Source organism: Endocarpon pusillum (genome assembly GCF_000464535.1).
Source record: "Endocarpon pusillum Z07020 unplaced genomic scaffold C722111, whole genome shotgun sequence".
NCBI classification, from domain to species: domain Eukaryota; kingdom Fungi; phylum Ascomycota; class Eurotiomycetes; order Verrucariales; family Verrucariaceae; genus Endocarpon; species Endocarpon pusillum.
The window spans coordinates 17,697-32,218 of NW_006913586.1; the positions used below are offsets into that span (position 1 = coordinate 17,697).

The following is a 14,522-nucleotide window of genomic DNA, read 5'->3' on the forward strand; positions in this document are numbered from 1 at the left end:
CCGTAACGTCAGGAGACAGAAATCGACCTGGCGAGAAGAACTAAAGACATCAGACCGAGCTCCGTGTATCTGAATATCACATAGGTGTCGAGCAGGCACGGGGTATATAATCAGTTGGTGAGAAATGTACTATCCTGACAGATGTTGATTCGTGGTTGTCCACCACCCATGCCGTAACACCGTGCTATGTAGATCGTATAGAGAGGAAATCCAACATCCTTCAAACCTCAATCCTGTTCGCTGCGCAGGCTTCACGAGACTTCATAATATCATCCAGCTTTACAAGCTGTTGCAGAAAACAAGGGGTATAAGATCAAAATGTCAGACAGAAAAGGGGAGAAAAACGCCACCATCAGGTAATCAGGCGTCCGGTGGCTGCTTTGGTCGCGAGTATCTCAACCCTGCGGCAGTATAACTTCATCTGGTGCATGAGCGGATCGCCGAAAACCACACCTCGTAATTGATCGTCTGCGGTGATATACGCTTTCACGTCCTCATTGCGTCCTTTCGATGGCGTTCGCAACAACACCAGTCGGCCGGCGTTTGAAAGCGTGGTAAGTGGCACATTCCATGTCACATTCGAAATTGGTCGGTCTATCACAGGCGCAGTAGCAGGTCGCTTCGGCAATTTGGGTCTCTTGCTTGATTTGTTGTTCCAGAAACTCGAGGTCACGTTCACTTTTGAGGTCGATGTCAGCTTATGATTCGATGCGGCGGGGCCATAGCTGACAGCCTTGGGCGCAGGGCTTGCATAAAGCTCCAGTAACGAGCGAATGTATGCCTTGTCCGCCCGAGTGACTGGATCACCCTCGTTGATGAAGCTCAAGAACTGATTTTTCCCGAACCTTCTTTCCTGAGCTGCAGGTTTCGACAAAGGAAGAAGGCTGACGGGAGGAGCACCAAAGATCACGCAGTGTACGCGTTTGAAAGAGCCAGTCAATATGTTGAGCTCACTCTTGGTGGATGTGTTCAGCATATGGCTGAATAGCAAGCTGGCAACTGCTCCTCCAGCCGAATGACCCGTGATGATAAGCGAACAGGCCGCACGACTTGGATTCTCTTCAAGCAATTGCTTTAACCTCAAAGCCACAGGCTTTATCATTTTTCGCGCAACGTCGAGAAAACCTGCGTGGCAAAGATTTCCAGGATCGTCTAAAAATCCAGACGGTGAGACGGTAGCAGTATTCAAATTGACAGCCCAGTCCATGAATGTTTGCGTCCCTCGTATGGCAAAGACGACTGTATTCATGTCATCAATTGGTACAGATTTGATCACCATAGCTTTGGTGCCTACTCGCCAATCCGCCCCGACAAATGCGTCCCTCTCTGCTCCGAGCGGCGTTCGGTATGCGTTCAACGAGTATTGGGCGGCGAGACAAATCAAAGGCCAAGTAGGTATGTAGACTCGAAACGGCGGCAGATCTGACGGCAGACGAGAGTTCGCATACATGGCTGCCTTCGCAAAGACATTGGTCGTAGTGAGTGCTTTTGGCGTGATCGGACACTCGTTGGATTTTGTTGGAACAGGTTTTCGAGCAGGAATCAATGCTCTGCTAGGTCCTCCAGGAGTCATAGGCTGAGCAACAAGCTGACGCGGAGACGAAGGCGGTGGTTGGTAGTAGGTCAGTTGAAGATCTTGTTCGTTGCCTACAAACGTCTCCTCATCCATGAGACTAATGACATCGTTGAACTTGCTTGCCACCTGGTCGCAGAGCGCTGCTCCTCGGTTTAGATACTCAGTGGTACGATTGACAGTCGCATTGACTACTTGACAAGGTCTCGCAATAGTATTCGATAGATTCTGGCATGAGCTCCCCTTATTCTGTTGGCCGTATGTCTGGTGACCATACATCTGCATCAATGGTTGGACAGGGTATAGATTTCGAGGAAGAGGAGGGGACAAGGAATGGGCGGGCGTAGGCGCAGGCGCAGGCGCAGGGAAATATTGAGGTGGGACCACCTGTGTGTTGGGTTGAGGAACAAAGCATTGGGGAGGAGAGGAAAGAGGAGGTTGCCATGCTGGCGACCGCGTAGGAACAAGCTGCGACGACTGATAGACAGGAGTAGAGTATGAAGGTTGTGGAGACGAGAAATCTGTGAGTTTAAATATTGGCGAGCTTGACGATGGTTTGCGAGGCTCCGAATCAGACCTGCGCTTTTTGGACTTGCCAAACAGTGGCATGATAGGATAGCTGCCTACACTGAGAACCAGTGCAAGACATGTCAGTCAGTGCGGAAGACTGATAATAATACTGAGCATTTGACGATCTACGTCGACTTGATACCAGGGGTTTGATGCTGCTTCGCCTCGTTCCTACCAAGTCGGCATCTTCCAGTTCCGATCCAATTGAGTTAGATCGTTTTTATGGAGAGGTGATGGAGTCCAACGACTCCAATTCCAAAAGTGCATCGGCTGACGGTCAGTTAACAAGCGCTCAAGCAGAGCTGCTCGTGCTACTTCAGAAGCTCGTCCATTTCATTGCTTCAGACGCGATGATCAACACAGCAGGATCTGCCAGAGGTATGTAGAAAGCTGCACTCTGAATCCGTAGGGGAGTCGTGCGATGAGTCGCCCTAGTTCCGTACCATGATTCGTCAACTATGCGAGAAACCCCCCGAGGCCGCTCAGACTTTCATAATAACAATCCCAGAGTTAGCAACAGCAACGCTCCTCAGCAAGAACCGGCCAGATAAGTCTGTGAGGCGCAAGCATGCATCCGGGAAGGATCACTTGTTCACTCTGCTCTGCTCTTCGCATGTTATCTGTATGCGTATTATCTGCTTGGTATATTTAAGTGGAATATATCTACTTGACGAAGTCTCTCCACTATCCGCCTGTTCCCCAGCTTGTCCTCTGACAACTCATTTAAATATGTGTGAGTTAAGCTTTGTAACAACAAATCATAGCACTATGATGAAGTAACAAGAACTAGTCGTTACTAGCACCAGCCTAACAATACTTATGCCTTCCCCCATCGTAGTAATTAAAATGGCTATCCATCTTCCTGGTGTAAAATGCGCCAAATTTGTCACTGGCTTTGTACCTGCAACAAACGCGGTAAACGCCGTTTAAAAAGTATTGTGAGGTTAGTCGCGAGCGCTCTGATTCAATGGTGCCATATAGCTTGGCGACGACGTAGTCAATCAATCACAAATTGGTGTATTATACACCAGAAAGGTGAATATTCTGTGAGGTTGGTTTACTATGGAAACTTGGTGAATACTGAAGAGGAGTAGGTAATATCGATCTTTGACGGATAGAGCTGTTGAAGATGAAGAAAACCTGGCGTCCTTAGAATAGGTGTCGAACCATTCCAACCTAGGCCTCATTCTCCTAGCTTTCTGCGTCTAGGCTGGCGTCCCAGCGATCCTCTAAACGTCATTGAGAACGTTAATTTTCCACACTCAGAGTAGACCCATGTCCTTGACCCTCATCCTCTGCCTCTACGAAACTCGCCGCAGCCAGAGAGTAAGACAGGATGCCGCGGGTCTTTTCCCGCAGGAAAGCGCTGTATTAGTGTTATTGAAGCGCTCACAAGATACTAGCTGTAGTCTACAATCATCTGGGTGTCATAGCCACCTTCACGCCATTTGCAGAAGTACACGTTGCTCCCATGCTTTCCTTCCACGGCTCCGAGTCTCTGCTGACCAGAGCTGAAAATTCCTGTACCAGGCGGACCGTGGTATAGGAAGCCTCGGTAAGGGCAAATTGTTCTAGAATTCAAGAAAAACAAATCATGAGTATTACTACTGTAGCTTTCAGATATTGAGGTACTTACGGCCAATGCAATTCCTCGGCCCACCGCCAAACGGCAAGAAACTCTATACAAATACATTAGTCAACCTGCATGACAGGGAATGAAGTTGTGTGAGACTCACCCAGGATCCAGCCTTCTCATTCTGCCAGCGCTCTGGACGAAATTCACAGGCGTCAGGTCCCCAGAGATCTTTGCGTTGATGAAGGGCAAAGAAGTGGAATATGACCAGGGTCCCTGCAGGGACAAGGATGGGAGACTTTCCATCGATTCCACCGCCTTTTGGGAGGACCGTATCTTTGAGTGCAACACGTGAACTTCCCGGAACTACAGGATAGAGTCGAAGTGCTATGTTGGTCAAATGTCAGCATTGATTTGCAATACGGGGAAGTACATGAACTCTGACCCTCATTTAAGCAAAATCCCAGATACTTCAAGGCCTTCAGCTCATCCAGTGTTGGGTACGCGCCGCCAAGTTGCTCAACCTCGTCGCAAAGCCGCTGCCAAATATGAGGACTCCTTGCAAGGACGAAAAACAGATTCGACAAGAGAGCACTCGTGGTATCACGCCCTGCAAAAAATATCCCCAAGAGCTCATCCCGGAGTATCTGTCTATCACGTGTTAATTTTGCGAGCTCATGCAGAAAGATGTATCTCTTGTCATCCTGTGCTCCGTCGTTGCGAGATTGTTGTTGCAAGCAGCGATTTTCAATGGCTCTGTCAACGTGGGCGTCCATATAGTCATGTACCCTCTCGACTGCTCGGTGAAAAGTCGGTTGAGGCACGAATTTTGCAAAGCTCCCTAGACGGAAACGCCGCTCCGCCCCCAATTGGGCGTCCCGAAACGCTGTCATCAAATCAACTCGAAAGGAGTCTGGTTGCGACAGTGACTGGATTGATTCGCCGAACATGAAATCAGTAGTCACGTCAGCAGTATAGCGAAGGAAGAGATCGCCTAGATCTACTGTTGATCCATCACGTGGTATGGCCCTGATGAGGTTTCCAACGTGGACCTCTAATGTTGATAGATCGCCGACTCTGCTCCTCGAAAAACTGGGACGAAGGAACGCTCGTGAGTGCTCCCATTGTGTGCCGTCAGAGACAAGGATACTGTTTTTAAGAAGCGGTGAAAATGCATTACGTCTAGGTGCACCTACAACAAAATCTCTGAAGGCAGTCAATAAGACGGTTTTGATATTCTCGGGTTCGATTGTATTGATAAGGGACAAGGTTGAAAGTTTGGCCGAGAAGGTATTTCCGTAACGTTCGTAGTGAGTCTTCTTCTGGCTCAAGAAGGTTTTGGAGCGGAGGGCGCCAAGAGTGTCATAGATTGCGTCTATTCCGAAGAAAGGGTCTTTGGAAGGGTATCTCGGAGGAGCTTTACAGCCGTATTGCTTGTTGATTTTCTGACGGGCTTTATCGGTGCTGATGTACAGTGCCACTATATATAAGGCCACCAGAACTAGCCCTCCTAGCAGAAGGGAATGCAACGGCGAAAGAGTCTCGGCCATAAGAGAGCTGAGAAAATCTGTTGACTCCCTTTAGACTCGGAATTGCAGTGTATGTGAGTAAGTGAGTGAGTGAGGAGTGGAAGATGGGTTGTATTAGTCACAAAGAACTGTCCTGGGGGCTGATTACGTAGTAGGGCCGTGGCGCCAAACTCAAAAGTTACCTTGCCAGAAAGAGCAGATACTACCCAGCCCCCAGAGCTACAGAGTTCTGGGGCTCCGGCCTCGCTCGCTCGCTACTGCCAATAGAAGCCACTTCTAGTACTGGGGGGGAGGCAAAAGTACTCGTACGTGGTAGCACAGCGCTAGTATCTTTCTCTGGAAACGGGCCACAAACAAGAGGATGAAGCTTTAAGCAGTTAAATCGTACTGCTCTGGCCAATCACTGTGGACGATAGTCAACTTATGAAGCTTTTAGACATCAATGTGGCGCTGTATCAGAACTATGTAGTAGTTGCTACTAGCACCGTGCTACGAATACTTATCCCTCCCCCCGCAGTATGCTAGGACGTCATGCTCCCCTTCAGCCCCATACATAGTACAATAAATGAACGGGCCGTACTTAGTACGCCGTACTACGTAGTACATAGTAAGCGCCTCCAACAGTTCTGCCAAGGACAAGTGACGAGTTAGGTCCAATTTCTTTCAGTACTGCCCGTGCTAGAGTTGTTTAACTTTTCTTTCCAACTGCATCTGGAAGAGCAACAACGATGGTGTAATGAGCCACGAGTGAATATGAGCAACTGAACCTAACACATGTTTCACAGCATGCAGTTGGGGATAATCTTCAATGGCACAGAGGGCTCACTGAGCCAAAAATCCACGTTTGAAACGAAACATGGCCAATGTGATCCCATTCTGTTATCATGCCGAGATAGGATTCTGGCTAAGATGAACAAACACAACATTCTGTCCAGCCACAAACCGTGCTGTGGAAGTGCACAGGAGCAACATCTGATCGTCCCTTTGGGGTCCCTTCTCCAACGTCGCCATCATGATGAATATCAGTCTCCACCTCTTATCGTTATTGTCATCTTCTTCGTTGTTGTTGCTGTCGTTATCGTATCATCATCGCTATTGGCAAGAGTGTTGTGATCTATTCTTTAATACTCAAGTTGCAATTATATGCAATTATGCCTTCCGATATAGTCATCCCGCTTTCTCTCCGAATTGGAGAAGTCCTTACCTTAATACTTGGCTTTGGACTCAGCACTTTGGCAGTCTGCGCACGCGTCTATACCAAAGTGCGTATTACCAGAAAAATGTTGATAGAAGACTGTAAGTAGTCTCCCTTGAATGATAACATAACCAATTCTTGACTTTTCTGACTAAGTGGGAGTAGATTTTTCGGTCCTCAGTTGGGTATGATAATTGCCCACAAAGCTCCCGAATCTACCGCAGTATTTGGAACTGGAGGGCTGATGGACCTTGAACTAGCTTTCCTTTTTGGCTTACATTGGGCTTGCAATTGTCATTGGCAGAAATGGTGGTGATGTTATCCATGTCGCTTATGTAGGCTTACTTGCTGCTCCGAGTAAAATTCCGGTTTTATCTGCATTACTGACGATGGTGTTCGCTTAGCTCTCGACGATCGAAAGAATAATATACGATCCCATCATAGTCTTCGTCAAAATCTCTATTCTACTGCAATACATCACGTTGTTCGTGTCGCGCCGCGGAAATGTCTTTCATTATGCTGTGCACATTCTAATCTGGACCAACGTGGTATTCTATACCATTATCACGTTCCTCTATATTTTCCAGGTAAGTAAGGATACCCACTTCTCTGAATAACACCCAAAAAGGGGCCCAAGAAACTGAGGCTAGAAAGTGTACACCTCGGCAGAAGCAGTGGAACCCGGCTCTTCCTGGGCGTTGCCGCGATAGGCACCAGGCAGGAGTCCTTTCTGGTAGCATCAATGCTTTGTCAGATCTTCTAATACTCATCTTACCGCTTCCACTCATCTGGCGCCTGCACATGGCTCCGAAAAGGAAACTTCGCCTCCTTGCTGTATTCGGGCTTGGATCATTTGCATGTGTTGCAAGCATTATACGCCTCGTTTACAGTATCATATCGACCCCTGGCAATGCGACTTACCAGTTAGATGTCAACAGACAGGGACTCTGGGCGTAGGGAAGATGGTCTCTGTCATATTTTCATCATACTGACAAGGATATAGTTTTGCAGAGATAGCGATCGGTATTATAGTGGGCTGTGTGCCCACTCTACCCAAGTTCTTCAAACATCTTTCTTCTAGTATGCCAGCCTTGCCATCCAGGTTTAAGGCACTCTCCAGCACTAGTAGTCAAGCATCTTGGCGCAGGTTCTTCCGCTGGTCTAAAACGTCAGAGACGAGCACCAACAAAACAACGTCGTTTTCGCAAAATATTTTCAACCGAAAAACCTCCAGCTCCAAGGCTCCACGTATTGAGACCCTGGATCTCACGCGCATCTCCTTTTTATTTGGGGAGAGGGATCTTCCAACAATGGCATTGCCGGTTTACAACAAGAGTTTCACGTTACCCAAAAACAACAGCTCTCCTAAAAATATAGGTTGTGATCAAACGTGGTACACTGACAGCGCAACCCCACCAACGGACTAAACTTGGTGGAATCCGGGAATAGGAGAACTTAAGCTCCAGCCTCCGACGTGCTCTCATAGAGCTGAATATATGGATGAAGATCTAAAGGCAACGCGGGCAGATCCTGGCAATATAATCTATATCTCAATAAATCTATCTGCTACGTTCCGGCTCATACGTGCTATGAAAACCGCGTGTCTTGAGTGTTCGTGGATCTTGCACTCCATGTGTATAATACTATTGTGGGAGAGAGTCCAACCGAACAAGCAACGGAAAAGGCAGCGTCTATTAACACTTAACTTTCGTGTCCCTTTACTGTCCATCATCATTCACTTCGTACTCTAATTGACAGTGACAAGGGAAGGGTATACTGCGAAGGTAATAACAGGAGTAACAAGGCCTATATTTACAGGCCGCGTGACATGAAATAAGTAAGAATTTCAGCGTTCCCAGTGTGAGTCCTCAACATGCGGGATTCATCATTGAATCTTCAGATTGGCAGGCCTCAATCTGCCTCCAACCGATGTAAACCCATTCTGCGAGTAGCATGTGAGGTCTTCATGTAAGTAACAGGAATTCTGGTGGTGGGGGGGGGGGTGGTCCGTAAAATGATCCCCTCAGTCGATTCGGAGTCAACTGAGAATATGCCACTAAGTGACCTATTGACAAGGAACGGGTGTGATGTTCGTTTCTCGTCCTCACCTGCGCAATTCAAGTCCACTGATCCGGCCGTCATAAATTAGAAACATCCTATGCCTTGAAGGCTTCCGCGCTCCTTGCAGCAAGTTTAACTAGCGGGCCAACTTTCACACGGCATTTGAGGTGAAAAGATCCTGTTGATCTTCTGAGAGGGCTTATTGGCCGCGTTTCATATGCGTCATGCCTGCGTATCTCCTGCTTTTGATTGGTTAATTTATATTGCAATCTCGCTTCTAATTTCGCTGTATGGTACAGCCAATTGTACTTAGATCTACGCTCTCTACACCCCTAGCTATCAATCAATTTGCTTCTCTACGTACTCTGCACAGCAGGTTAACAGATCCATTGCCTACCAGGACCTTTGCCCGAACCCGCCTCAATGCTGTCAATTGTTGACATGTCGCCTGATGCCGTCATTTGTAGATCCTCATTCCGATAGATGGGTACATCGCCCAGCTCCGAGGTGAAAGAGCTCGCGAGAATCAGGGTCAGAGTGTAGTGTTGGCAAACTCGACTATTACTTAACAAGTCGAATCAAGCTCGAAGCAACGATTTCCTGGAGGACAGAACGGAAAACGATTTGCTGGCATTTATAGTTCAGTCTGACGGAAGATGGCAAAGTTTGGCTCGAGAGCTCACCTTGTGCAATCCTGCAATTCCCTAACCATGCGACCTTGGAGTTGGCCATGGGTTTGGCCTGAGACGTCGGACCTGCCCAGACAAAACTGATCTGGATCTCCTGAGGTGGCTGAACCTCTGCCCACCACTCCCCGCTAACAAATCTGGTACATCTATTCAAAATGAGCGTGCTAAAGGGATTACTTTATGTTTCGTTGATGTTGTCTCGGAGTGCGTGGTTGCTGCGCTAGAGAAAACCGATCCATAGTTGCAATAATGGGCAGCTAACACTGCAAGAAGACGCTCTCAGTAATTCAATACGTCTATTCACTGAAATCTTGGTAACTTCGAAAAAAGCTTTGAAAAGTGCTACCTGTGGGCTTTGCCGGACTTTTATTTCGATGCGTATTTAGGGCACCAGACAGGTCACATTTGCTAGACGAAAGACGACCTTGGTACCATAGCTGGTCAACGCTTGAGTGGAACACTCGACGTCTCTCCATGATTGATGACTGATTGTATATACTCCGAGATTTGTTGGTGCACCTACAGCGGGAACGAGTCTGCTCTGCAACAAGTCTACAATACCGAAAAGAAGGGCTTTGTACTATCGAATTCATTAGAAGACCAATAGCGAAGCTAACTAACTAGTGGTGATCACAGTGGAAGAGGCAGCCCAAATGTATGATGGTCCAATACTGGACCTGCCATACTCCTGGAACCACATTCTGCAATTCATGACCAGCCCAGCCTTCCTGGACGTCGACCCGCATCATCCAGCGAATGATATCGTAAAGTATCTCTCGAAAATTCTTCTGGGCCTGGAATAGCGCGTGCTTGCAACACACTACACCACCCGATCAACAAATCAACAAATCATCATCCAGCTGCCGGTTGATCAGAAAGGTAAAGACTGCATCGACCTCAGGCTAAAGCAGGTACCTGCCCTGTTTGACCTTTGAAAATTAGTTCATCCTCTATAATGATCCAGAAGGAGGTGCAGTCGGTCCCAGAAGAACTGAAAGAATTTTCTGACGTCACCTCTATTTCAGTAAGAATGGGCGACAAAGATATGCTCTGCTGTTACGAGGTGCACAACATTATCCGTAAAGATGGACCAGAGTATATGGCTGGGTTGCCCAGATGATGTCTGCTTGTTGAGAAAGGATACTAAACAGGAAAGGCATCCTTTATAACACAAAATCACACTTCGCAGCCTTCAATCTCTGTCCTGCTTGCCATGTTCGTCCCCAGAGAGCCCAGGTTGAAAGCAGAGTGTGTGGTGCAGATATTTTGAGCCAATACTCGAGCACAGCTCAGAGTAGAGCTGTAGGAAGCAAGGGACAATCGATCATAGCAAAACAGTACGAAGGGGGGAGAACCATCATGTTCAAGGCCAGATAGTCAGAATATGGAGGAACAGTGCCACCGTCCCGCATCTCTCAGCATGATGGAAAGCATATGAACATAAGGTCCATGGACAATGGAAAAGCCCTGCACTCTCGCCAGACAACCTCAAACCAAGCCAAAAAGTGATCGGCTGAAATGGCCTTATTCAAAAATATTGCGAAGCATTAACGCCAAAGGAATTTCAGTCGGTAGCAAGTAGCTAATGTCCATGATTGTAGCAAGCCCAGTGAGCAGCGGCAACGAAGCACTCCAAACTACTACCGTACCTGGGTGAAGTATTCGTAGTACGGCACTAGTATATTTGCATCAAAACAGATTCCAAACGTAACACTTTAGCCTTGAGCAGTTAGACGGTACTGGTGTGACCAATCAATATGGGTACTCGTTATAGAAGCTTCTAGACATTGATGTGGCGCTATATCCGAGCTAGGTGCTACTAGCGTCGTGCTACAAATATTTATGCCCCTTACCGGGTAGTACTGTACCTTCTCGGCATGAACATAACAAATTTGACGAGGTCCACACTCGTTGTTTGGTAATGCACCATGTACCATTCTGAGATCGGCGGGTGTAGGGTTAAGCCTATCAACCTTTTAGCAGTTAGCAGTAAACAACAACTTCTTACTGGTGGCAGTTGGCACCGTTGCCAAGAAATTATGACATCCGGACCGCTGTTTGTCCGGTCGGCTGCCCCTCGTGCCTGAGTTGGACCCCTACACTGCCTCGCTGAAACTACCCCACTACTCTTAACTTAAGTGCAAACGACTTAGTCTTGATCTTAATCTTTTCTTATCCTCATCTACAACCTCACAGGAACTTCATACAATCAATCTTGAGCTGCCCATCCCCATTTTCAACCAAGTCCGACTCATTTCGTTCTCATCGTCACCATGGGAGACACAACCATCACCGAGAGGGTCTACTTCGACATCGAGCAAGGTGGACAGCCTCTTGGCCGCATCGTCATGGGTCTCTACGGCAACCAAGTCCCCAAGACCACCCGAAATTTCCTTGAGCTCGCCACCGGCCAACATGGCTTCGGCTATCAGGGTTCTGGCTTCCACCGCGTCATCCCTCAATTCATGATCCAGGGTGGAGACTTCACCAAAGGTAACGGCACTGGCGGTAAATCCATCTACGGCGAGAAATTCGAGGACGAGAACTTCGCCATCAAGCACACCAAGCACGGCCTGTTGAGCATGGCTAATGCTGGTCCTCACACCAATGGTAAGACTCTCTCTTCTGCAGTGAATGATCAAGATGTGTTTCTGGGCTAACATGTGCCTCACTTCTTCCCAGGCTCCCAGTTCTTCATCACCACCGCAGTCACCAGTTGGCTCGACGGCAAGCACTGCGTCTTTGGCGAGGTCATTGACGGTTACGATGTTGTTCAGAAGATCGAGAATGCACCCAAGGGTAGCAACGACAAGCCCAAGACTCCCATTACCATTGCCAAGTCTGGCAAGGCGTAAAGGAGTCATTCCGCTAGCATCATACTAGTGAGGGAGGGTACTCAAATCTTCCTAAGCTGGCACGGCGGGTGGGGGTTCTCTGGTCTTCATTACAAGTCTAAAAGTATTGCATCACCCCCCTTGAAAAACCTCAGCATCAAACGGCTGCTGGAGACTTCGGCTGAATAGCCAAGCTAGATAGATTGCAGAATGTCTATCAATGGTTTTTCTTGATCTTGGGTCGCTACTCTTCTTACCCAGCTCAACCCGGTGCACATGATATATCTCATTTGCTTGTAGTCTTGCAAAATTTGTCTCCGTCTTTCGTCGGCCGCCGCAGTATTGTAACTCGACTGTATCTAAAATTTGACTACTCCGTATAGCGAGCTGCTAATACAACGTAAGTTTGCATAAGATTCTATTCAATCCTTTGATTAATTCAAAGGTAGATGAGGTGCCTTTGCGTCCAGCCTTATCTAGTCATATTCATGGATATTTTATGCCAGTGTAATAGATAATTGAATGAACAGTATCATGCATTTCCTTCGCAATCTGCTGCATTATTCGACATTCCTTCTCTTCGATGTGTTAAAAGCCTGATGAACGACATCTGATAGACAACCGCCTTTTTAGTTCTGCACATCTCGGGGTCTTCCACAAAATGGCGGCTTCTCACGAGTGAGATCACCAATAGCCAGCGTGGTTGAGACAAAATCACTTTATCGATCAATGGAGAGAATGCCGAAAAGCTTCTCGAACCTGTGAGATCTATATTTCACACCATTCTTGGTGATAATTACTTACTAGCTCCTCCAAGATGCTTTCCGTGGTGGCTTGTCTCGAGAGTATTGTCAGCAATTCAAATGTTCAGCGTGTCACCGCTTCATGAAGAAGTTCGGAGACCTTGCCATGGTTTGATGCAGAAATTGAGGGATTTAAGGCCGCTGTTCCGGAACGCTGGCATGCAAAATGACATCTACCACAACCCAGTCAAGCCTACTGAGAAACTTTTTCAAGGCAAGACGGTGCGGAGGCCTTTTGGATGACCGAAAACACACAAACACCGATGCCTTCGAGGCTGGCGGTTTTTCTTTCAAATGAGCTTCAAATCAAGTTCCCTGTCGAAAGACTCCATGCGGTCGAGCCAAGAGGATTCACATCTGCCACATCTGTGGAGCTGGCCCAAATGCTTGACCGAATCCTACAGGAGAATGAAATCAGCACGATCCACCGAGCTGCATATCTTCCTACTAAAGGACAAGCTTCCCTTTGCCGACAAGCACGAAAGTGCAGGAAATGTGGAATTTGTTCAGAGTCAGGGACGCAAATGGGAGGGTGAGCAGGTAGAATAGTATATCCCCTCCGTGCCCGAACAGGGGTGTAGAATGCCTCAATTAGCGTCGTCGATCTCCTTATTTCGATGTTGCTACAACTTTTGCTTGCTCGAACGCCTTTGATAGATATTCGGGAATAAGTGTCTTCAAGAGCAAAGCTTTAACTCACTTGTCAAATGATTTGTCTGATAATATATTCATTGAATGCTGGTTAGACGATGTCCTGTGAGCGACCTTATTTGAGCTTAAATTTCACCAAACGCGCTAATTGAGGCATCGGGCACGGAGGGGATACTATTCAATAGGTCCATGTGTTGGTATCTACAAGATTCACGGGGCCCTTGCCTGGTGCATGAAATTGTATGGTGGCAATCGAATCTGATGCAGCGGTAAATGAAGATTGGTTCTGCTCGTTACCGGGGAGTTGAATTCTTTATAAGATTGTGTTCATAGTGTACAACCAGATCTCCATCTTGCTCGCTCGCCGTCGATACAGTAACTAAGAGCGCCTCTCAATGTTGTATATATAATACGTGTCCTCTATGCTTAAACATTACAAAACACAGCCTATACACATCTTTACCTTGCCAGTCTCGGCCAAGTCCCTCCCCTCTGCTGTCCCTGCTGCAAGCTCCTCTCCCTGTCAAACTCCCTAACCAAGATCTCACACCTCACCTCTTGACACAGCCGTTTCCTCCTCTCGATTGGCAGTTTCTCAGCAAAAGTCAAGCCACTTGCCCTCTCCACGGCCTCGACCGGGACCTCAAAGTCGGCCAGGGACTTCTCGTTTGGGATTTCGGCATTCGGCAACACAAACGCCCCCAGCGCCACCTTGGCCGTCGGACTGTGCGCACTCGACTCCTCGCCGTAGATGACCTTGTAGAAATGCGTGGGCACGGCCACGTTGGGCGGCGAGCCGATGACCTCGTAGCTGACGCGCCACTTCCCGTCGCGGGGGTCCCTCTTGGGAAGATAGAGCGGCCCGGTGACGATGCGCACCGAGGGGTAGTGCCGGGTGAGGTCGCGACAGAACTCCTCGAAATGGGCCCAGTAGTCGCGGTTGAAGCCCTCGCCAACCTGGGGGCACATGTTGGAGAGCACGAAGGTGCTGTCCATGGCCTCCTGGCGCTCCATTTGGCGTCGGCGGCGGGGACCTGGTGGCCG

The 14,522-nt window shown here is 48.0% G+C and overlaps 3 protein-coding genes across 3 annotated transcripts; 1 reads left to right on the forward strand and 2 right to left on the reverse strand.

Annotated features, from left to right (window-relative positions):
- Positions 1 to 352: 352 nt before the first annotated feature.
- EPUS_08622 (uncharacterized protein) lies at positions 353 to 5,266 on the reverse strand (the record flags this gene model as incomplete). Its single annotated transcript, XM_007788801.1, has 5 exons — positions 353 to 2,196; positions 3,604 to 3,714; positions 3,780 to 3,822; positions 3,880 to 4,103; positions 4,150 to 5,266. The coding sequence occupies 5 exons, from the start codon at positions 5,264 to 5,266 to the stop codon at positions 353 to 355; spliced, it is 3,339 nt and encodes a 1,112-aa protein (XP_007786991.1).
- Positions 5,267 to 11,463: 6,197 nt separating this feature from the next.
- Positions 11,464 to 12,045, forward strand: EPUS_08623 (uncharacterized protein; the record flags this gene model as incomplete). The annotated part of the gene is made up of 2 exons (XM_007788802.1): positions 11,464 to 11,800; positions 11,873 to 12,045. 2 exons carry the CDS (start codon positions 11,464 to 11,466, stop codon positions 12,043 to 12,045), a joined length of 510 nt encoding a protein of 169 aa, XP_007786992.1.
- Positions 12,046 to 13,937: 1,892 nt separating this feature from the next.
- EPUS_08624 (uncharacterized protein) lies at positions 13,938 to 14,492 on the reverse strand (the record flags this gene model as incomplete). Its single annotated transcript, XM_007788803.1, has 1 exon — positions 13,938 to 14,492. One exon carries the CDS (start codon positions 14,490 to 14,492, stop codon positions 13,938 to 13,940), a length of 555 nt encoding a protein of 184 aa, XP_007786993.1.
- Between the last annotated feature and the right edge of the window lie 30 nt (positions 14,493 to 14,522).